Below are 26,139 nucleotides of genomic sequence, written 5' to 3' on the forward strand. Positions count from 1 at the left end.
ACTAGCAATGATACGACGCTCATGTTTTGTCTGGATCTATTCATTTATTCAAATATCAAATTTCATTTATTTTATGACAAGGTGTAGGTTTGGTAGTAAAATGTCATGTGGTGCGACTTCCCAAAATCTTAATATGTATGAATTATTTTATGACATATGTAAAACTTTTTACCTTGTAATATACATAAATGTTCAAAAGTTTGGGGTCAGTATGATTTTTAAAATTTAACACTTTTATTCCATAAGGACGTGTTAAATTGATCAAAAGTGACTGTAAAGACATTTCTTATGTTACAAAAGATTTATATTCCAAATAAATGCTGTTCTTTTGAACTTTACTATTGATCAAAGAATCTTGGAATCATAGTTTACACAATTATTAAGCAGCACAACTTGTTTCAACAACGCTTCTTGGGCAGCAAATTAGCATATTAGAATGATTTCTGAAGCATCATGTGACTCTGAAGAGTGTTGTTGTAATGATGCCTGAAAAATCAGCTTTGCCATCACAGGAATTAAAATATATTTTAATAAAGTATATTAAAATAGAAAACAATTATTTTAAATTGTAATACTATTTCATTTATATTTTAGATCAAATCCATTAAGCCTTGGTGAGAATGAGAGACTTATTTTAAAAACATTAAAATATCTGACCAACTCCAAACTTTTGAATGTTATTACTTTTAGTTGATGTTACACTACATGACATTTTTAGTCATTAAATTAATTACATTAAATTAACCAAATCGTATTAAACCAACATGCATGTACTCAGAGTACATTTCAAGGCACAAGGCACATATTGGTCACTGACCTACATGCTTAGTTAGCATTGATTTCAGCACACCAAGGCCTGAGAATGCAGTACGAGCAAACGAGAGGCCTACCGACCTATCCTGAAAGCACTGCAATACTTCAAGCACAGAAAACTCTGAATTTAAAGGATGTTAAAACGAGTCGAAATAAAACGGCTCATATTCTTTGCCCTCTGAAGCTCAGCTTGCTTCTTAGACTTCAAAAATAGTCGCACCACAGTTCACACAAATTTTACTGCACTCGCTCTGTGTTACGGTCTGTCTGCATTGCACACCTCGTGAGCAGATCTTAGATCTTCGCTGTTGTGTGTGTGTCGTACTCCATGTCGGAGGAGGGAAGGGGGGAGGCTTAACGACTGATCCATGCAGCTGTGTTTGATCCAGGGGAAATACACATTAATGCGGTGCAGATGTGCTTCTCCCAATGTCTCGCTCTCTCTCACTCACACACACAGCCTTGAGTCAGAAAGATGGATCTGAATGTTGAAGGAGAGGGACTACAACAATAGCTTTTCAAAAGAATGCTGAATGAAATCTGGACTGCTTCGTGGGGCACAAGCATGCACAAAACCAGCCAATCCGTGCGTAAAAAAACACAACCAAACAAACAAAAGATGAAATACTAAATTACAAACAAACAGCACACTCCTGTGCCCAGTTTTAACCCCACCCCATACCCCTCAATTTCCGAGCGAAACAATAAACATTCACGATTTTGCCCATGTGCGTAGAAAACTTTAATAGCTTCACAGAATTTGTTAGTCGAATAATCCTCCTATTCAAAGAAAACAGGGCTTTGAAGATCACAGTGTTTCGGTGAGAAGAACATAATGAGTTTTACTCAACATAAGAAACATATGGAACTGACAGGGATTGGCGCCAATTGAATCGCTGGGAATGAAATGTCCATAAAAAAATAAAAATAAAAAAGCAATTGCTCAACTAAAAGGAATCTTCTCTGTGTGGGAAAAAGGGAACAACTGTCATGACAAAGCAGAGCGCAACTGCAGTATAGTACAAGGTTGACAACCGTTTCAGATTGTATTAAAGGGACAGTTCACCAAAAACTCATCCTCAAGTTGTTCCAAAATTTAATTTTTTTCTGTGGAACACAAAAGAAGATATTTTGAAGAATGTTTTTTGCCAATATAATTAGCCTAAATTCAATAAGGTCCAATGTTGTTTAATTGTATTGACAAAAACACAGAGACATTTTTCTACATGACATGAAGCTGAGTAAATAGTTTTCATTTTTGGGTGAGCTATCCCTTTAAAAACATTCACATTGGATTCCGAGACGGCCCGATCACAATCACGTTCCTACAGCAAAGAAAAGGGATGAAGATGTGGCCAGAAAACATTGCCCAGCCATTTCAATGCCACTAGATAATTTCCCAAGGATAGGAATCTGACACAGCTTTCCCATCAAACCCTCCGACGCACTGATAGAGCTCGACAGGGGCCTCTTCCAGACCTTGAAGGGGACAAAAAAACAACAACGCACTCTTCACCGTGACTGTGGTTCACTGCTCAAGCAGCATAAAAATGCTTTCCACCACAGTCAGCACTCCATCAAGTCATGCAATTTTCCTAAGTTTTGTGTTGATTCAACATGGAAAAAGACTAATATAGTGAAGATTTATCTTGACCCAGTCATAGTGAATGACAAGACCACCTAGCCCACCTTGAGTGGCATGGTATCCATTATTTAGTAAGGCACGTGGACAGTGCAACAACCAGGCACAACTGTAAATCACAGCACCTCAAAACCTTGAAGGCTCTTACGGAGTATTAAACACATTTTATATTCTTTTTTTCATAGTATGTTCCTTTTTTTTATTTTTTTTTCATAGTTTAGCATTTGATTTCATCATTAACTGCTGCAAATGGATAGCAGCTGTGAGGGAGTGTGGTGTAATACTGCTGATGTAAGAACTGAGCCCAAGTTCTCTTTACAAAAACGAGACTTCCAGTCAGAGCGAGAAGAAAGGGACACTCCGGGGTAATATTTCCGTCATGTGTGTGATGATTCTGAGCTATTTATGATAAAGTAATTCTAGCAGCTACAACTATTCTTGAACTGTCATAGACTAAATTAGCCTCCAAATTGGTCTAATCTTTAGCGCTGTAAAGAAGATCGAGACGGCAGAGATAGTTTTGCAATATATCCATATTCTGTAAGCTTCACATTAAAAAGAAATAACACATAATGAAGTGAAATTAATAGAAAATAATGCTAATGACGGAATGTCAATCGACAAGCTTGGCTCGTAATAGAATGTACATTTATTAAGGTTTAATAAATAGCAGGCGGTAAGCTGGGTCTACATCCACCAGTGAACCATGAATCATTAGCAATCAATAACCTCAGAGAAATGATGACGACTTCGGATTCAATAGTGTCAATCAATATTTGGTTCTTTATAAAGAATACCCACACCACACTCAAACACAACTATATCAACATAAAACAAAATGGCCAATGTTTAACCGTATTTATCCTTAATTTCTTAAAGACTTGTCTTTTTTGAGATAGGTGATTGCTAGCCTCTAGCTTTCTAGGTAATAATAGCTAAAAAAAAAAATTTATATTTTACACACACACACACACATACACACGATCTGCATAACCGATCTGCACTAATCCCAGACGTGCAACTCACACCTAAGTACCCGTTTCACACATGGAGATGCTCGCGCCTGCAGGATGTGTGGAATATAAATGGCTTTTAATACTTGGATTAGAAAGTAAAAAACAAATACTGAGCACAAAAGCTAAGCGTTACCAAATCCTCTGATCCCAGTCTCATAACATATAGCCCAGCTTGAGGAACACTTTCAACCCGCATACTTGGCAATGCGTCAAATACGTACATGTCTGATCTAATAATAGCAGCGAGATGATTTAGTAGCGGATGGAGGAAAATGAGGTCGAGGTGCTTTAAGGTACAATTGAAAAAAAGTCACCACAGAAGATAGAATGTAGCGATGCTCACCCTTCTAGTGTTGTCCAGGACAAGGGGGTCGGGCCGGCCGTAGTTGGGAGGGTTGGCGTGGGGATCATAGCCGAGCCTGGCCAGCATTGGGGCGATGACAGGCATGTCCCGCAGCACATCAGGGGGGATCTTACCCACCCACTTGGATAAGGCCTCCACGTTGACAGGCTTGATCACCTGGTCTGTAGATCTCTCTACCCTGTACAAGAAAAGGAGTGTGTCATTGGAGCAGGAACACTATACAGTAAGACTGTAAAGCACCTGTGTATGTCTTACTTAAACAAGTATTCATTACTTCAATGAGCTCATTGTTTCTGCATTAAATTATTTCATTGTTTATATTAATACATTTTTAGCCAACTGTGATTTTGTACATGTACATTTATAACTTAAGACAGTTACCTCTGTTAACAGATCACTCTAAATTGTAAAATGGACTCTCATGCAATGCACTTTCTGTAAAGCTGCTTTGAAATGTGTATTGTGAAATGCGCTATACAAATAAATGTGAATTGAATCTTCCCACAGTAATGGGTCTGATTAGATCAAGCAATACAATTAAAGAAAGCACTAGGCTGTGTGTTATGCTTCAAATGAATGGCCTTTCATTCTCCAAGACAATCTCCCAAATGTATCAATTCATATTCCACAATATCCTTGTATTTGATTAAGGTACAATGGCATTGATGAATGTTTCTTGATTTGCTAGTCTAGATGTGTAAGTTTCAGCACAACCTGGCAGAGTTTCAATGGCTTCATGCTGAAGTAAAATAGCTTACCGGTTTTATTGAACCCTAATAAATATTTATAGTCTAGTTTACTAGTTTACTATAGTCTTGCTTACTGTAGAGCATATCCTACTTTCTAACAGCAGAACCTGCTAAATAAGCCGCTTCCATCACTGCACCATAAAATATGTGGATTCAAATTTGCAGAGATATTAAAAATGAATCAGGCATTCATGTCACACCCTGGGTAAATTATTCATATGTCTGAAATTAAATATTTACAAACCCATGGATAAACCAGAAGATGTCAGATATTTGTTTAGAGAGAACTAGGAGTGGCTTACTCAATTAGTATTACATTTAGATACCATTAAACAATGGAATCAACTTCCAGACAGTCTAAAGTTGTCTGTAGATCTGAATAATTTCGCTCGAAACTTAAAGAAATACATCCTCGATAACCAGCTGTGTCAGCATCAGCACACTTAAAGTCTACAAATGTAATATTGAAGTAAATGTTTTTGATTATGTTGTATATATTTTAGGCTGTGGTGGTTTTTTGATTAGTTTTTCCATTTAAACATCTGATTAGTTTTAAATGATCATTGTTTAACTAATATTGCATGTATTTTTTAGTGCTACTGACAGTTTTTTGTAATGTAATGTTTTAATATTGTGTGCACCTGCCCGGGGACTGCAGATGGAAATTAGCATTTGCTAACTCTGGTACAAAACATCTTTTCGTAAGATTAATGTATTTTGTACATTGTCCCTGACAAATAAACTAATTAAATAAATAATTAAATAAATAAATTTTTTAGGTGTGCCGAAAGAACACCATAGACCCAGAACAATCAACATGGGAAAACCTCACAGTAAAAAACAAGCAGCTGTGCAAAATATGATACACCGGCGTTTTGCCAGAAGAGAAGTTTATCTATGTATAATCTTTTTACTCTTAATTCTTTTTATAACTATCATCTTTATATCTCTTTTAATTCCTTTTATAACTGTTTTAATTTTCCTTGCTTTTATTTTATTTATTTTCTTTTATTCCTTTCTGTGTAAAGCACTTTGAATTACCATAGTATGAAATGTGCTATATAAATAAACTTGCCTTGCCTAGGAGGATATAGGTAGATATCACTAATATTAGAAGATGGCGCATGCTCTGCTGCGACAGCACGGTCTCTTAACCTCATAGAACTTAATAATCGAGCTCTCACACGCATTGCAATTTCAATAGAACAGGACTCCACACATCCACTTAATGAGTTTCTAGCCCCACTGCCCTCAGGGCGTAGGTACAGGACTCTGAGGTGCAGGAGGGCTCGCTTTGGAAGAAGCCTGATTCCTGCAACCATTACATACCTCAATAACCGACATCATTGAGTGTTACTTGACTTTTTTTTTTCTCTCTCCTTCCCTTTTCTCTTTGTATTATGTCTATTTGTATTATATTGGTTATGTTGTGTGTGTTAAACAAGTGCAGTTCTGTGGAAAAGAATTTCCCCTTGGGGACAATAAAGATAAAGTAAGTATTTGCACAGATAAAGATTAAATAAATAAAAAAAATTCCAAGAACACCCATCTCCTATGACAGCAGATGGGAACAGCAAATATTGGGTCAATCTCACAAAGCCTGTCGAAAACATGTTTGGGTCATATTACCCTTGAAAATAAAATTATAATAATGTTTTCTTGACAATTAAGAACATTATTCCCTCCATCTCATTATTATAATATATACAAATAAGTAATTACACATAATTTTACATAATCTGTATGCTATTTTTTATTTGCTAATTTTTATTTTAAAAGTAAAGTGTATTACAATGATACTTTTTTACATTACAATAATCAGGCTTTTTGGTGGAAGTTAAGTTAAGTTAAGTTATATGTATATAATATTAAAATTAAACAGTATAGTGAAAGTGAAATATGACCTGGATATGACTCACAAATGCTCACTCTCTCTCTGTTTTCCCAACTTTCAATGCTGCCTCTTTTTTGGGCTGAGATGACTGCAGTTGGAGTCGGATAGAGTCATTGAGGCCATATTCCCCGTTTTATTATTTCTTCCCTCATAGAAAACACTGGCTCCAGATGGGAAACAGATTATTATACTCAATCCCCGTCTGCAGCCAAGACCAGGGGGATCGTCAGCTCCACATTAGAGTGCTGTGTGGATCCAGTGCAAAACAGCCTGTGAACACCCTGAGCCTATAATCCCTCAGTACAGCAAACAATGACACAAAACCAGCAGCAAGACTCATGCTGGCATGCTTTGTGTGTGCATGTGTGCAACCAAGCAAATGACCCAGAAGTCACAGTGACAACCTGCCTCGTCATGCCTCCTCAAACATCACTCACAGGGCCGTGACTGGAGACAGTCATGAGCTGCTATACTTTTCAGAAATACAATCGTAATGTCCAGTATTCTGAGGCGTGTATATGGCGAACTAAAGATTTTAAAGAGAAAAAAAAAATCTAGCCCTCGTCTCCTCTTATTCCTGGAATGCAAGAACACAGCGGTCTGTGAGTTATTGAATTCACCTTCCCATCACACCCTCCCCGACCTCAGCCTCAGCGTTAGAGACCTGCCTCTCTCCCCAGGCACCACAAAGTCCATTTATACTGGCAAGCCGCTCCGCTGTACATTTCATTGTTCAAGTCCCTGGCCGACGCAGTCCTTCACTTCTCTAATCCATTAACATTGGAATTGCACTTCGGCTATAACATGATTAATAGATTTATTCTTTCCCAGGACAGAAAGGACTGTTTTCTTTCTTTGCTGTAGTTATTTTCCTCAGTGGAAAACTTCAAATCATTCATTAAAAAACAGAAAAAGCAAGCACGAGTAAGCGTGGACAGGAGGAAAAGCCATTTCTGACAGCCTGGCAGTGGATGTGTCATGCTATTCTCTAGAAAATAACATCCTCTGTTCCGCAGTTGCTATGGCCAACACATGCCAAACACGCAGTCAGCCTGCACTGGTATGAATCTCTTTATGATACAGAGCTGCATCTGTAAGCTTTGTAAAAGCACAAATATAAGATGATTGACATGATCATTTTCATGGCCATTATGGACAAGGGGTGGGACAAAATATCGATATATCGTTGTACTTCTCTGTGCGATACGAGAATCGATATGCTGGCGCCAAATATCAATATTTTAATTAATAAAATAAGGCGCTCTAAATAGATTTCCCTGCTCCCAGCGTCACTACTTCATGGCTCCTCGAGGTGGCGCTCAACACATAAATGAGGGAAACGAGAATATAAGTTAACTAACCAAACATGTTTATTTAATAATTGAATACATAAATAAATAGTATAATGTCGCTCTGACGTGGCATTTAATTTACACAGTGTTTGATATGAAATCATGAGAATGAACAATTAAATATCCAATATCAACCAATACAACACATTTAAAATTGTATTATAATTTTTTGACATACAGGTCATGGGACTGGATTTAAAAACAGTGATTTAACACTTTCAAAAAAATGTGACTATTTGATTTTCTTGTCTTTATTTTTGGCCACTCCATTTAACAGAGAAAAGTGTAAAAAGGAGAATAGATGATGGAAAGAGAAAAGGAACAGGATGGAAGTCAGATCCAAACTCGTGTCACCCACATGTGTAGGAGCACAAGTGCCAGCCGCTAGACCACGTTCCCCTTCAACGACACATTTAGCCATGAAAAATGTTCTTATATTCCCATATTTCCCATAAAAGGGGAGTATCTTCAGTGCGTGTTCACCACCCACAGCGCATATGTAGAGTACAGTAACTGCTCCAATAGCAACACAAATCACTATGCTGTCTATAAGCGCCAGAGTTAGAGAGATGAAAGAGATGATTCAACTTCGCTACTGCTACATCCATTACTCCTCAGCAGGAGCTATATGACAGCAGATGCTGAATATATCATGATACTGACGGTGGCAATCCACTTGATTTTTGCAGCTCTCAAACAAATACGCTGCCCTTTTCTCGCCTTATTGCGAGTACACAAACACACGCATACGCGTTTGTAAGGTCACGCGGAGCTACCTTCTGGAAGACTGGCTTAATGGTCTCTGGCTGTTTGTCAATTATTCATGGAGGGCGCTAGAGCTTTTTGCATGGCGGTGTAGCACTAAATCCAAATAACAGAGCCCTGAGCTACATGGGCCACTCGTGCTAATGGCCAGGTCTCTGCTACCAGTCATTTAAATCATGCACTCAGAATTGATGTTAATTAGCAGGCTCATGTCTGGTGGCCCATACGTTTGTCAGAGACAGAGTCAGAAGTGGTGAGCCACTGATCAATAGCAAAAAAACAAACAGATAGAGACCCGCCTCTAACAAACCTAAGTGCAGAGAGCCGCTCCCCTGGCAGGTGTTGTGGGCCAAATTTAATGGACTTGTATTTGTACGTCCCCTCTGGGATGAAGGGCGAGGTTCAGTGTTTTATCGCCAACCATTAGATCCCTAAAGGCTCCCCTCTGCCTAAAATCATATCAGTGCCTTCTCCGAAATGAGCTATGGTGGTTTCGTTCCCCTCAAGGACTGCAGAACCATGAAGGCTTGAGCTGGCATGCTTTTTTCTGGTGCCTCCAAGGAGAGCAGAGACGCCTCTTTGGCCGAGTCCTACAAGAGAGCTCCTCTGATGGGCTGCAACATCATGTTTGAGAGGTGTTCTGACTGATGAAATATTCATGAATGTGTGCACAATGCTAATTTATCGGAGACCTTTAGATCAAATGTTACACAACAGACATGAAACCCCTGACATGAAATCGTTATACCTACTTGCTGTATTGGTGTTTCAGAGAAGATATTTTTGCATATTTTAAAGTGCCCATATTATGCTCAAGTTTAGGATTTTATTTTTAGGGTCTGCTATAATATATTTACATAATTTAAAGTTGAAAAAAATTCTCATATTGTACATTGCTGCAGCACCTCTTTTTAACCCTCTGCTTGAAACGCTCTGTTTAAATTCCTGTCTCTTTAAAGCCCCCCTTCCAAATCTCAGTCTGTTGCGATTGGTCAAATGCAATAGAGTGTGTGTGTTGGAAATGTAATGCCTTTTACCATAATTGGGGTCCAGCTCCCAAGGCTTTATCTGCAGCTGTAAACATTATTATATCTAGGGTAACTATGGTGTCGGCATTTGAAGTTCACACCATGTTTTTTGGCCTCGCAACTATTCTTTGAGGGAGGATGGCTAAAATCAGGTTGATCCAGTTCAACTCACTGGCTGAAAAGTGTCTTGGACAAAATATGTCCATAATGCATCTGCAAACAAGCTACATATAAATGTCCCCCTTTTAAATGTAGACGGTGTTCTGAAGAATGCATGTGCTATTATTTGGACATAAGAAATCAAGATCCACCCATCCTTTCTCCATCTCTCTCCTGAGGGATAGGTTAGGACCCTAGTCTCTCAAGCCTACTGTCACTGAGACGTGACAAACAGCAGTACCGGTCACTTAGCATTCAATAAGGATTTTTATGGATATCCAAAGCAGCCAGACAACCCTTCAAAGAGCCCACGAAAGTACAGGAATAGGGATTTTGTCAGTAGAAGGACTCTAGTTAATTTAACAGAGGCCGGGTTGGGTTCACTGAAGCAGACACCAAGAGCACTCAAGTCTTGCCTCAGGACACATGGGATATGGTAACTATGGTAAAACAGCAGCCACCAATAACATGCTGAATGCTCAAATCTCAATCCCATTTTAATACACAGAGATTGACTTCATATAGCTTTAGATTTAGTCTGCTTTATGTAAGACTTCAGTATTATTATTATAAATTATTAATTAAACTTAAGTGTTATTTTGTTGGCAATGTAAAATTAATCTTGAGACGCAATTTAACACGTTTTCATGTTGCCATTAAGTTTTCTAAAACCCTGCCAGTAAACAAGTTTCACACCCCCTCCTTGTGTCATGACTCCTGAGGATTAACGTCTCTAATATAAATTGTAGAACAATCTGTGCATTGATTCACACAATTTACCAAAATCAGTGTTTTTTACCATCACTCAGTTTCACAGAGGTTTCAATTTATTTGCTTTAAAAATAGCGAAAATATGTGAGGTAACCATCACTGTATATCTTTTTACCTGTATACCTGGTTTATCTCTGTATACAAAGCATATAGTAAATAAAAATGTTTATATATCTATTTTTAAGTTCATTGCATTATTTTCGTATCTAATTTTTAAACATTTGCATCTAAACATAACATTTTAGTAAATACATTTGCAGGTAAATATGACTGTTTATTTTAATTGCATGAAAAATCTAATTTTGAAATCATCCTTTTAAAATAAATAAGAGTACTGTACATAAACATTCTATGTGAAATAGTGCAAAAAAACAAGTTGTGTTGTTGTTGTTGCCTAGCTCTAATCTAAAGGAAGTGAAAAGAACTGAGGAGGAGAGAGGATAGAACAAGGTCAGAACAAGTTTGCGGTTCATTCAGCTGAACATGAAAGACAGACCTGAGATGCTTTGAGAACAAAGAGGGGAAAGAAGAGATACGCTACAGCATCCAAATTCCAAATAAAGAAGAAAAACAATGTGTGGGCCCTCTCTGACCATAAGCTTTTCATTTCTAAAAATAGACACTAGACAGAAGCCAAATTTCTTCATGGGACATAAAAGGGCTCAGTTGATTCATGTATCAATGGCGGTGACCCTTTGTGCTTTGGAGATTTCGATAACTTCTGCAGGCCATGTGTATATCTAATATGCCTTAAACCACAGCCACACCATGTGACCAGCACTCTGTAGTTGGGATTTTTCTTCTCAGAGTGATTAATGAAAAAGCGACTAACCTTGTTCTGTTCTTGAATATGTAGCTCCCTAAAGTGCAGAAATAAATTACATCTGAAAAGCATTTGACAAAACAAGGTTGCATTTACAAAAAAAATATATATATTTTTTTAACAAACTATGACATCAGATGGCAGTCTTTATATTATACATCAATTTTTCCTATTGAATTTTTTTTGGGAGACTCATGTTCCAACATGCAACTACGTGTTTTATTGCAGAAGGAATGTTGCCGGTGAACGTCATCCATTCGTTTGGTCTATTCAGGGCATGGACTGTGCAGAGAACTCATTAGATTCATGAACATACCCTAAAAGCTGCAACACAACATATTGTGGTCAAACTGATCCTGTACACAATTGCACCCTAGGGATTATCAAGTTGTTATCTGAGAATAACGCATCCCTAGTCAGTGAGAAATTCAACACATGTACAGTTATAGTCTGAGTCTGACAGAGAGAAAAACGCCCACACACATCTGCAAATAAATGATCACGGTTAGCGCATACACAAAGTGTTGTTTATGTTTGGAATAGCACACCACCATACTAGTCTGACTATTTCTGGAGCATATAGTATGCATACTAAGCACAGTATATGAACTTTCTGCATGCATACCCAGGTGATCTAATGCCTCGCACTTGACTTTACCATCCATTTCCATGGTGGCGACAGAAGTAATTACCAATCACGATATTTCATAGCTTTTTCTTGACTAATCACTTGTTTTTGTGATTAGTCAAGAAATTGTCAAATTGTCTTTGTAACTTAAAAAGCTGAAATAAAATAAAAATTAAATGAAAAACTTAAAATAAAAACAAACAAATGAATGAATATAAGAAATGTTTCCTTGACAACTAATTGCAATAAAATAAAAATAAATTAAATATAAATATAAAAATAAAAGCTATTTCAGAATATTAATAAATACTATAAATAATGCTAAAATAACAATACTATGACTTAGGGCTGGGTATCGATTCAGATGTTACAATTCGATTCGATTTCGATTCGCAAGCTCTCAAATCGATTCGATTTCGATTCTCGATTCGATTTTCGATTTCGATTCTCGATTCGATTTTTCGATTTCGATTCTGAATTAGATTTCGATTCGACTCAATGAATATTTAATACAAATCCTATATTTATTAAAAAAAGAAAAAGAAAAGAAAAGAAAAGTGAACATAAGTTTTCAAGTGTTTAATTAATAAAAAGAAATTAAGAGCCACAAACCTGTATATTAAACTCTTTTTATTTTAGGTACACTTGGGTATTAAAACAGAACCCAACTCTATATTTCAAATGCATACAATGAATAGACAGGATTTTGATGCAAGATGAAAAATTGATGCTGAAAATTGGACAAGTCAGAACAGTCACATGTCTTGATCAAACAGGTTAACAATCCTCACATAAACCCATATAAAAACATTGCATATAATTTTTATCTGTGCCCTTCCTGTCTAACAGCTAGGCCATATACATAAATTGAATAAAGTTATCAAACAGTCTGTGCTGCATTAATTATAAATTATATATAGACTAATCAAAGTTAAAAAAGTTCTTTAGTCAAGAGCAGTGAGTGTTTTTCTCTGTTCCCTTTGTTATTTGATTAACTTTAACGACAGAGATAATTAGTGGCTACTGTGTACTGTCCCTTTAAGACCAGCCGCTGTTGACAGAGACGCGGATCTCACACGCGCCTCATTCTCTCACGAGTCATAACTCTTCACGTTCATCATAAGACTGCTCTTATGTTATGAAAATACTCAACAAAAATACATTTTGGCATTATTGTGTGTTTTATTGTTCGTTCAAGCGCGAAAGATAACTCTATTCTGGGCTGTCTTGTGCGCACGCACGATATCATCGCAAGTTTTTCTGTCACAGTCAGGACATTCACAGGCAGCGAGATCTATTTTGTCTTGTCGCGTATGAATGGTTTAAAAGCATTTGCATGAATAAGAGCGGGATCATGTAACACTAGCCAAAGGATGACAAAAAATTAACAGATGCTGCATTGCGTTAAAAGCCCAGATTTGTTTATTTCATACAAAATCGCAGCATTTTGCGTCATATAGCCTAATTGCGTATAGGCTTGACATCGCGATTGCGATATGATTAAACGTGCAGCACTAATTGAGGTTATTTTATGATTTAGATAAAACTAACATAAAATCTCACAGCATTAGCTATAAAATTGAGTTTGCAAGCCTATATGAACAGTGGGTAATAGATAAATAAAGATGGAAAAAAATCGATTCTTGGCGTTTGAGAATCGATTTTGAATCGACCACATTTTAAAAAACGATTAATCGAAAAATCGATTTTTTTGCCCAGCCCTACTATGACTTGCAGAACAATGCAATGTGACAGCAATGTTCATCACACACTGTTCCACAGTTTCTGTATTAATGAAACAAGGAAGTCATGTAAAAGCAATGAAGTGTATTACTGTTTAAACTGTCATAATACGGCACTTACTTGGAGAGCGAAACACCTCCTACTTTTCCAATGAGATCCTCGTGGTGCAGAACTGCATCATTCCAAGGAATGTTCAGGAATTTCAGAAGCGTCCTCATCCACTTTTCTGGGTGCAGAACGAGCTGTTCGTAGTGCATAGGAAGGCACTTGTCCGCTGCCTCCAGGCACTGTGTGTACATTGTCTCAATGGCCCGGTTCCACTTTGTTAGGCAGTCCCGGTAGCTGCTCAAGTCAAAGCCAGCAATGGTGACCTTACGGGAGATCATAGAGTGGACGGAGGCCCTTCCGTCGCGGACCATGAGGATGAACTTAGCATGAGGGAAGATCTTAGCCAGATAAGTGAGTGATTTAAGAGCAAAGGGATCTTTATTACATAGGAAGTTGGCAGGTTCTCCGTGTTTTACGATAATCTCCAGTAGGAAAGCTTGCATGGCTGAATCCAAGACCTCATCCGTCACTCCAGCTTCATCTAGACGCATTTTCTCCCGCCCAGAGCGGCTCCACATCTGCTTCATGGCCAGGATGCGTGGGATAACACGCGTCTCTTCCCCACAGCGTACATCGGGGTGAGCGTCCAACATGGCCCTCATAAGAGTGGTGCCGCTGCGAGGGACGCCGCCGATAAATATAAGAGGCATGTCTTTATTGTAGATGAAGGGGTTGCTGAGGTTCTGGCCCGTACGCAGAGTGGTACGCAGGCTGCTCACCAGTGGCTGACTGCGCTCCTCTATCCGGTGGTGGCACTCCATGGCATGCCTACCCAAGTAGAAGACTGTGACGGAGCTGATGACCAGGCAGGCCACTAGTAAGTTCTGCTTCAGCTTGCCGATCATCTCGGGGGCGAGTGGGAGGGCCGGAAGAGGATCCAGTGGAGGAGTGGGATGGGGAAGAAGCAGATAAAGGAATGGTGAGGTCGGGCAAAGTGTGTTGATGTGAACGCCCGATACTCAGGACTGGCCGTGACGGAGCAAGTGGAGGCTGGGATCTGCTGTACGCAGCTTTCGTTGAGTACCTGAATCCATCAGGCCTGAAACACACAATAGAACAGATTAACCTCCTCATATAAGAGCAGCATTTGTTTGTCAATGACTATTATGCATGACCATGGTAAAGGTAACAGTCTAAGGAAACTCTAGTTTAAACATGTGCCATGTAGGGATGTCATGGTAAGAAAAAATTTCCACCACTTAATAAACTTAAGCTGCCTTTTCACATTCGAATTTGCAATCTTGATCAGGGAGCGGCAGTGGTGCTGGAAGTTGTTGCCCTACGCAGACTGCCTACTTGGTGTATAGGGAGTGGCGGTACTGACTGCATATTTTACAAGAAAAGATATTTGTCAATGACGTTCAGGATCCGTTGAGCTTAATTTTTCTTTCCGTTTTGCTACCAAATCCTCTACTATCGTCTTGTCAGTCATCTCTTACTCTTGTCATGTAATAAGTAAAATCTGACTCCTGCTGCACTGTGCTGCAACTTTCAGTTTATATTGTACCGTCTGTTGTCCAACTGAACTAAACGTTTTTTATTTCTATAAAAAGGCAAAACGACATTGGGGGCTGCGCCGCATGTAACAGTAACACCGGTAACAAACTACTGCAGCAAGCCTAGTGTCAAGTTCTTAGAAGTGTACACTTTGGGCCTGTCCAAACACCCACACTTGCGATCTTGCACCTGACCACTTGTCTACTTACATTACGCATTTCCTGTATTTGGCCCAAGTGTTTAAGTGGGCTTAAAGACCGCAAGTGTGAATAGAACTTTTGATTCTAAAGTTCATGACTCTAAAAATGTCATGTGGTGTAACCATAAAGTAAAAAGTAATCTGATATATCTCAAAAGTACATGCATATATACATAAATATATTTCTGTCATGACAACTCTCGGATTGATCGGCATGGTAGTGGGTATGACAATGTTGTATGTTCGGTCTTGGTGGAATAGATCTGCTACACTGCTGCTGCTTTTATTGCTGCTGCTCCTGTGGGTTATTGCTGCTGCTGCGGCAGAGCAAGTACGGGACTTGGTACTGCCAATACATACAAGACAAGCTGCTGTGAGCAAGTAAGACATACTGCTGCTGTACAATATAGCATACATGAATTACCCGTAGCAGATCTATACAGGTGGAGCTGGAGAAGGTGGAGGGTTTCTGAAAGCTGCACTGCTAAGGCAAATGCTACCCAAGTATTTGAAGGTTGAGCAGCGAGCTCATTGGCTACTGATACGGCAGGAACCAATCGGTTGAGTCCTATAGATAAACATGTGATTATGAACAGGTGAGTAAAAGGACCTATTAGCCTGCGCAATCTAGAGTTTCATGCCAGAACTTTGTATTTCTGTAATGACAACTCTCTGAGTGATTGGCATGGTAATGGGTATGACGTGTTTGGTCTTGGTGTAATAGATCTGCTACGCTGCTGCTTCTGCTTTTATTGCTGCTGCTGTAGGTTATTGCTGCTGCTGTGACAGAGCAAGTACAGGACTTGCTACTGCCAATACATACACAACATGCGGCTGTGAGCAAGTAAGACATGCTGCTGCTGTACAATATAGCGTAAATGAATTACCCCCCAACAGAGTACGTGACATGATATTTGACAATAAAATACAAACCGAGTGTACTGTACATTCCCCCACCCCCAGCAGATCTACTGCAAAAACATATGTACTGCTGCTGCTCCGAAGAGCCATAGGAACGTGCGTATGCTATCTATGTGTGCCTGAGTCTTTAGGTTTGAGTATGAGAAATGGGGCATATGCTTGGTCTTGGCGGACTAGATCTGACACAGTATTCCCCAAAGCAGATCAAGCCGTTAGACAAGTGGGCTGCCATGAGGTGCATATAAAGCGTGTGAAGCATCTCACAGTGTAGCCCTATGTGTACTAGTGTACCCCTTTTTTTCCAAGGGGTGTCCCTAGTGACTTACCAGTGTGGTGTTCTACATATGTGCCTATATACCAGTGTATGCGTGCCACTAGACTAAGTAGTTTTGGCCATAAGGCTTGGCTCTAGTGATCTATTAGACTATGTGTGCCTGGGTCTGCTTTGCCGAATGGCTTAACTCTATTGGCCTGTGACTATGAGGGCCTGAGCCAAAAGCTCAAACAATTAGTGATGGCTTTAACAAATGGTAACACGTTGCAGGCTAACAGAGATGATAAAAGAAACCGTGAACATTATATTTACGAGTCATTATTTTACAATATTTGGAAAAGAACTCAAATATTTGAGCTGATATTCTATTTATCTATTATCGGAGTTACATTGCTAATGCATTACTACTTGACATTTCATATCTGTCCCATGCAATGGTTATGTCAACAACACAATTTGAGAGTGAATCCCACGTCACTCCTGAACTTCGCAGCCTGCAACCGACTGTCTGTCCTCACCATGGCATGAACACTTATTCAATGAATGACATATAGTCACTAGAGCAGGGATGGGCAACTTCGGTCCTGGAGGGCCACTGTCCTACAGAGTTTAGCTCCAACCCTGAAAAAAAAATCACCTGTCTGTAATTTTCTAGTAATCCTGAGGACCTTGATTAGCTTGTTCAGGTGTGTTTGATTAGGGTTGAAGCTAAACTCTGTAGGACAGTGGCCCTCCAGGACCGAAGTTGCCCATCCCTGCTCTACAGTGTGCAAAACTGCTCACTCATCTCAGCCCGTGCAATCTCTATAAAGTGCCACTGCATCAATGAGCTGTGCAAACTGCAATGAGTCTCCTATTTATACTCCTGTTGTTAAGCAAATGCTTCTGTGGTCTAAGCAGTGAGTGATCCTGACTGATAATAAACACCTCTGATGCCACCACTCATGATCAACGACATGTCTGTGATCAAAATGCCCACCACTGCAAAATGCGCCGCAAACAGAAATGACTGATGTTCTCCAGCGCGCACACACATACCCGGTGGAGCGTTTGCCAAAATGATACAGCATTGCTGTGGTGCTCTTGCTTTTCGTTTGAGAAATACATGGAAACTGCCTTGCACGCTCTATAAGTTGAAATGACAATTATCATTCTACGTGTGAGCAGTAAATCTAATACGAAAGTTATCTGATATAAGCATACGTCGCTGTTCATCCTGTAGTTATGAAATACTAGCCCAAATATAATTCTACCGAAAATGCAGCTGCTCGCGCACTTCATATGTAAATAAGATGATTAAATTTTTTGCATTTTAAAAATGGTAGTTTACATTTCATGATCGACTCATTAGCCGACACATAAACTTCAAATTAGCAAACACGTACAAGTGTCTACTTAACCGCAACATCTGCTCGTGTTCTACTGCTGTTGATATTCGCCAACACTGCAGTCTGATTGCTATACATGTTGCTGCTGTACAAATACTAGGAATTGTTGTAGCTCTGTTAGATATGTGAATACAAATAAAAGCCTTTCACTTTAAAGAGTTCAGAAATGCTTTTCTCTGTATCTTTACATTGCCTGCTTGCTGCTGCATACATGTAAAATGCATATTCTCTAGCTGCTAATGCTAGTAATGTACTCTAAGCATTAAATCAGGACTGTTGACATGACACATGATTTAAACTAGGACTGTGAAACAATTAATCGTGATTAATCGCATCCAAAATAAAAGTTTGTGTTCACATAATATATGTGTGTGTACTGTGAAAAATTATTTTGTATATATAAATACACACACATGCATGTATATATTTAAGAAATATTTGCTTAAATATACTGTATAATATATATATATATATATATATATATATATATATATATATATATATATATATATATATATATATAATGCAAATTATCGTTTCAAAGCCCTAATTTAAACCTCATGAAATGGTTAGTTCATAAGGAATTGATTAAGCAGACTATGCAAAACACAGAGATATAGAGTAAAAACCCATGCACTTATCTTAGATGTTGAATTTCAGAGGATTTCTGAAAGCGCGCTGCACTGCTAAGGCAAATGCTACCCAAGTATTTGAAGGTTGAGCAACGAGCTCATTGGCTACTGATACGGCAGGAACCAATCAGCTGTGCCCTATAGATAACGATGTGATTATAAACAGGTGAGTAAAAGGACCTATTAATTATGGATCAAAGACAAATACTGCATTTGTAATCATACTTGAAAAAACTAAATGAATACCACTAATTGCCCTGTTCAACCAAAATATGGCCTCAAAATAAACTGAAAAGAAAGAAGTTTTAACAAAGCAAATGGACTGAACAAAAAATGCTAGCGGGTACAAAAATATATCAGACTTCAAAGTATTGGACGATAAGCACAATTGGATTTTGGAAAGCGACACTAGCAAGATATAGTGGTCTGAAATAAGAGACAGATCTGGTCGGATATCTTAAGATTGACTCATGTTTCCACCCACTCTCCAACACATCTCCACCAGCAACAAGATGTATGACCTTGCAGTCTTTAATTTGCACAGTGCGCTACACAACCTTAAGGAGTGGGTGTCCAACTCAGCACAACAAGCAGTGCACATAAAACTTGACCACACTCTTCTGGCTCAGGCACGTTGGGTTTGTTGCAAGGTTTTGCTATTCTCTGACCAAAGTGTAGCACAAGTTGGCCTGTGTCAGCACTGCACTGCATAAACATGCTGGCGAAGGGTTAATGGCAAGGGAGAATCCTTGTGGATAATGATAGGGATACATGATAATTGATTAATCAAATTGGGAGAGATCAGTCGTAATGTTCATTACATTACTTACAGGTCTCATCAAGGGAACAAAAGGTGTGTGAAGGCATTAAGCCACTTCGCTCAAAGCAGTCCTGTGAGACCCTCTCAAGACATCCGAAGGTGGTTACCCACAATGACCCACCCGGGAACCCAGCCAATTGAGTTTAGTGAGACACCTGAGCCTGGAACCGCTGGGAATCTATTCCAGGATGCTAGTGATGGTAAAGTGACCCTTAACTGACACAGCTCTTCATCTCTGTCCACACAAAGGAGATTATCTGTGATCACCATTATTCATTTTATAGCCAAGAAATTCTTAAATAACCAATATTGCATTATCTTGCATCATATGATGAGAATCCCCTATAGCCCCACACAGGTACTTGTGCACACAGACAGATTCAGATGCCATTAGGGAATCTATTGAAGCTGCAGGGAACAAATATTGATCACCAAGGCTGCGGTTTTCCTTATAAAACGGATGGTTCCGATCCTGGATGCTGATTGGACAATTCAGTCTACTGTGCTTAAACACACTATACAGTAAGAGATCAATTATGTCAGGAAATGATGGCATGTTAATTGGGTGGCAATAAAATTAGTTTTATAATATATTGGTTTAATATAATAAATTGGTTTAACATTTTAATGACTGTTCTTGTGGTTCTACAATAAAAAAGAGGGGCAGAGAGAAATAGAGAGTGAGTGATTATTGTTCACTGGCTGTTGACAGCTGGGAGGAGTTCATACCAACTCAAGGACGATGCAGCATAAGCAAGCTGAATTTAGAAAATAAACGTTCACGATTGAATTTGTTCACTAAGAGGCCATTCACACAAAACACGTTTTTGAGCTTAAAAATCTGAGACGCAGGGCAGTGGAATGAAAAACAAAATTGTGCAAAAGAGTGCAACGGTCAAGCACATCTGTCTAGAACGTTTACATACAAAAACTATGGAGAAGCAGTGCAGCAGCCTGAAAAAACAACAACTTGGCAGTTCATGAAAATACAATGGAAAAGCAGTGCATTGGAATGAAAATATGTGTTCTGTGTGAATGGCACCTAACAATGTTCAACGGCGTACACGCATGATGTAATTTTAACTGAAAGTAACTCAACAACATTCCCACAACAGTATCATTTACACCACCTCACAAATAACGCATTATGTTTAACAGCGAGGTGGAAATAACAATGAGGTAAATTACATTTTAATTACATTAGGCTAGCATTTTATGTGTTTTAAATATACCTGAAACAACGCACAATAACATACTGCTCACAAGTTTATGGCATGGTAAGATATTTACCTTGATTTTTTCGACATACCATGTCTCATGTTTGACCTCTAGCTCTTCACTAACATTGTGTTTCTCTTTGGTAGTCAAACATACTAAATGAACTGTTATTTCATAAATTTCAAATTCTGATCCTAATTCGTCATCTATATACGGTTAGTCACTTTCTTTCTGTATTCCTGACAGAAATAAAACTGCTCTGAAAAACAAACACTGAATTCCATGTCGATGTTGTTCTTGACGTCTATCTTACGCCGTTAATCATACGATTAGATAAACGTCAGAACCGCGACATCTTATGAACACCAGCCGCCTCTGATAAGCGCTAGGAACTTAAAGCTCTCTTTCAAGGTCTGTGCAGATTTACTTTGATGGAGAGGGCCTTGCTCGTGATGGATCTCTTGGCCACAGGCTGTTAGTGCTGACAGATGGTAAACAGGAATTCCACACCCAGAATCCTCAGTGTAATGGATGAGACTCTCCACAGGAAGAGGCGATGTTGCTCAGGAACATCTTCCCTGAAATGTGTCACAGGATGAGTCACGGTTTCATCCTCTTCCCTGTTTGTTTTAGATTCAAGCTCACTTATAAAATGTTCATATGTTAGAAACCCACTCAAGTTCATTCCACAGAGAAGAAACGGATCTCAATTTTTGGCTAAGACACAGGCTGACTGGGATGTTGCAGAGTTCAGACTAGTAAAGAGTATAAGACGGATACATTACTGATCATAAAGAAATCATTGAACAAATGGAAGGCATGGATGCTTAGCCATTTACAGACATTTTAAAGGCAGCATCATATGGATGTAAATCATTCCACACCAAAAAGGAGCAACCTCTTAGCTGATTTACTATTGTGGTAAAGCAATGTTTGGTCTCGAGTTTCACATTTGTGAAAAAGAAATCAAGAAGGTGTTGGTATTAAATTAATAGAGCTTCCACACTTCTGTTATGGATATCCTCCACTGGATTTGACATTGATCTGTTTGGGAATCCTCCACAGGCCTGTGCTGAAACCAGACCACAGCACCACTTAATAAGACAAAGAGTCTGAGAAACATTTCTTTAACAAGACATGAAGGGTGTCTCATTCTTCTTTAACAAAACAATGGTGGGGGGTTGCATTTTAGCTTCTGGAATGAAGTGTCCTTCTTGTCTTGGTTACACCTTTCCTTAATGATGAGCTTTTTTGAATTAATGAATGAAATTAAAGGGTTAGTTCACCCAAAATTGAAAATTACCCCATCATTTACTCAACCATCCTAGGTGTATATGACTTTCTTCTTTCAGCCAAACACAATTAAAAAAAATAACCTGGCTCTTCCAAGCTTTATAATGGGAGTGAATAGTAACTATGATTTTGAAGCCCAAAAAAGCGCATCCATCCATCATAAAAGTAATCCATACGGCTCCAGGGGGTTAATAAAGGCCTTCTGAAGCGAAGTGATGGGTTTTTTAAGAAAAATATACATATTTATAACTTTATAAACTATAATCACTGTCTTCCGGAAACCATCCGGGAGTCAAGTGACCTCTGACCCGACGCGTAGGATGTAGGAGCAGTGCAAGCTTAGGTGAGAGTAGGGTGGTCTCCTGTGGTTCAAACTAATAGGGCTGGGCAACAAATTCAAACTCCTCTTCTCTTATATCGAAATCCTCCGACATTTCTCTTTAAAAATTTACGTTCTAATTTGTGACCGGTGTTTTGTTTTGCTCTAACCTCTGTCCGCCAATACGTCATGCGTCAGGGTCAGAGGTTACTCTTCCGCCGGAACTAGACTCACGTACGGCCATTCCCGGAAGAAAGTGATAATGGTTTATAAAGTTATAAATATAGATATCTTTCTGACAAAAACACATCCCTTCACTTCAGAAGGCCTTTATTAACCCCCTGGAGCCGTATGGATTACTTTTATGATGGATGGATGCACTTTTTTGGGCTTCAAAATCTAAAGGTACCATTCACTCCCATTTTAAAGCTTGGAAGAGCCATGATATTTTTAAATAACTCTGAATGTGTTTGGCTGAAAAAAGACAGTAATATATACTGGCTTGAGGGTGAGTAAATTATGGGATCATTTAAATTTTGGGGTGAACTAACCCTTTAATACTGTTATTTAGCAAGGACGCATTAAATAGGTTGAAAATGACTGTAAAGACACCTATAATGTTACAAAAGGTATCTATTTGAAATAAATGCTATTCTTTTGAACTTTCTACTCATAAAAAGAATGCTGAAAAAATATATTGCTGTTTCCACAAAAGAATATGTAGTAGAACAACTGTTTTCAACATTGATAATGGTTAGAAAAGTTTCTTGAGCAGCAAATCAGCATATGAGAATGATTTCTGAAGGATCATGTGACACTGAAGACTGAAGAAATGATGCTAAAAATTCAGCTTTGCCAACAAAGGAATAAATTACATTTTAAAATATATCAACATAGATTTTTTTTATATATTACACAATTATATTTTATAGTTTTACAGTTTTTTTCTCAAATAAATGGCACCTTATTGAGTATGAGACTTTCTATAAAATAAAAATCTTACCAACCCCAAACAGTAAATGTATCAGCTATCAACCATATTAGAGATTAACTTAAATGCAATTGTTATTATTATTATTATTAATTATATATTTTTTGTATTTTATTTTTTTCTACACAAAATAGTATATCATTTTGATGTTTATTGCTTATCGGCCATAACAAGGCTAATAGGTTTCACTCACAAATCTCAGTGGCGGTGCATCCCTACGTTTTTTCCCTTAAAAGCCAAGATTGGATATTTCGAAAGCCTGAGAAAAGGGGTTTCTTAGACTAAAGAAAGTCTAACAATTCAGACATGAGAAAAGATCAAACTCAGTAATCTTCTCTTTCATACAACACTGATCCTTCCTAAGGAGGTTCAGTCTGGACCACTTGAACAAAACCCTTCAGAAAAGAAACCTCTGGAAATGAAATTCAGCACCAGTGAATGAGCAACAGACAAAGTGAGCAGGATACTTTTCATTTTAGATATGGAGGCTTTCTGTTCAAAGAGCGAGGAGAGAATGGGAACATTGATGAAAAAAGTGCTGCATGAGCAGAACCAGCTATCATTCTCGAATTTGACAGCCGTGTGTTGATGGCATTTCTGAGCGATTACAAAAGACACAAAAGGAGTGCTCCGGTCACGTGTCAACCGTTCCTTAACAATCAAGCACATGCAACCACTTTCTACCTACTGTCTCACCTATTCAATGCAAATATGCAACCATTTCAGTTTCCACAAAAAGCTTTTTACTTTTTACCACACACAAATTACAGTTTTAGGTATAGTAGAAATGCACAATTTATCTGTACCATCTCGATAACCAGTTAATATTAGTTTTTTTTATATCAGTTGGTATTGGTATTATTATTTTTGTTACCACTAATGGTAGTTAGGCTCTTCGTTTAACACTCACTTAAAGCTAATCTTTAAGAATTATTTTTGTATACACAAAATAGTACAGAATTGTAATAACAGCCGTAACATCCAATTATCCACTTATTGGTATCAGAATTGTAATATCTGCACATCCCTAAAATTTAGGAAATCCAAAGATGTTTCACTGAAACATGTTGGCCATTGGTTAAACTTGATTCTTCAGTCAAGGATGGGACACAGAGTGGCATTATGCCACTCGCTAATCTCTGATGGTCTTATTTCTTACGACCTCCGACCCCAAGGCATTCTGTAGAAAGCCTTTTAAGATCACATTACTTCATCCACATGTTGACAGCAATATTCTACATTTCGAGAGAAGCTTTTAGGTTCTTGAATGAGCTTGAATAAATCGTGCGATACCGAACACATTTTGCAGCACATTTAAAATGATCTATGACAATGTCGACTTGAAAACCAAGGGGCCTAATCTAATATTCAGATGTACCAACTAGAGTGCCAAAAGTGTGGTGTTGCAGTGCTACGAAGTGGCAATTCAATCAGCTCACAAGCACAAAACCTCCAGAGTAATTTCTCCATAGTTCAGAATTGGCTGACAATCTCGGAGTAAAAACCTCTCAATCCCCACTGCCTTCTAGTGGCTGGGTCAGAACTACAAAAGAAACACAAAATTAATCAGGATTAAAAATATGATCCGTCAATGTGGTCGTGAATGTAAGTTTTAGCCTCTAAAAAAGGGACACAACACCACAGGAGACACCTTTCTGCTTCCATGCATGTTGAAAGTCCATATTTCAGGTCTCTGTACATAATCATGATTGCGCAAAATGCAAGGACAGATCAATACACAAGTGTTGCGCTTGTTAAAGGAAACCACAAGAGAAGTTAATGTTACAGCAGAAGTGTTATCAGAAATAGACTGTCCATCGAACAGATATCAGTTGTTTAAGCAGACAGGGAACACTAGTACAATCCTAATCTAATGCTGAATTCTTAATTAGCAAAAAAAATATGAGTACTTAAATGTTATGCTTTTTCAGCCTATACAACTGAAATAAATATATTAAACAAACAAAAATACATTTGAAAATCTTTTCAAAAGTCTAAGAGACTAGTCAACTTCAGGGATCTCACCGATATATGTTTACAGCAGTGATATGTCTAAAATTTAGTCGAGAACCCAGTGAAAAGTCAATAAACAGAGACACACACACACACACACACACACACACACACACACACATATATATACAGTGAGGAAAATAAGTATTTGAACACCCTGCTATTTTGCAAGTTCTCCCACTTGGAAATCATGGAGGGGTCTGAAATTGTCATCGTAGGTGCATGTCCACTGTGAGAGACATAATCTAAAAAAAATATCCAGAAATCACAATATATGATTTTTTAACTATTTATTTGTATGATACAGCTGCAAATAAGTATTTGAACACCTGAGAAAATCAATGTTAATATTTGGTACAGTAGCCTTTGTTTGCAATTACAGAGGTCAAACGTTTCCTGTAGTTTTTCACCAGGTTTGCACACACTGCAGGAGGGATTTTGGCCCACTCCTCCACACAGATCTTCTCTAGATCAGTCAGGTTTCTGGGCTGTCGCTGAGAAACACGGAGTTTGAGCTCCCTCCAAAGATTCTCTATTGGGTTTAGGTCTGGAGACTGGCTAGGCCACGCCAGAACCTTGATATGCTTCTTACAGAGCCACTCCTTGGTTATCCTGGCTGTGTGCTTCGGGTCATTGTCATGTTGGAAGACCCAGCCTCGACCCATCTTCAATGCTCTAACTGAGGGAAGGAGGTTGTTCCCCAAAATCTCGCAATACAT

General features: G+C 38.4%; 1 protein-coding gene across 2 annotated transcripts in view; it reads right to left on the bottom strand.

The window, feature by feature from the left end:
- tpst1 (tyrosylprotein sulfotransferase 1) overlaps window positions 1–26,139 on the bottom strand; it is a 42,365-nt gene that overhangs the window by 13,855 nt on the left and 2,371 nt on the right. For both annotated transcript variants that reach the window (XM_084125725.1, XM_084125726.1), the window contains exons 2-3: window positions 13,868–14,894; window positions 3,815–4,013 (exon numbers count right to left, since the gene is read on the bottom strand). In XM_084125725.1, coding sequence (XP_083981851.1) covers window positions 3,815–4,013; window positions 13,868–14,700 — 1,032 coding nt within the window. In that variant the 5' untranslated portion in view covers window positions 14,701–14,894. The remainder of the gene's footprint in view (window positions 1–3,814; window positions 4,014–13,867; window positions 14,895–26,139) is intronic.

Source organism: Abramis brama (assembly GCF_963993115.1).
Source record: "Abramis brama genome assembly, chromosome: 10".
NCBI lineage: Eukaryota > Metazoa > Chordata > Actinopteri > Cypriniformes > Leuciscidae > Abramis > Abramis brama.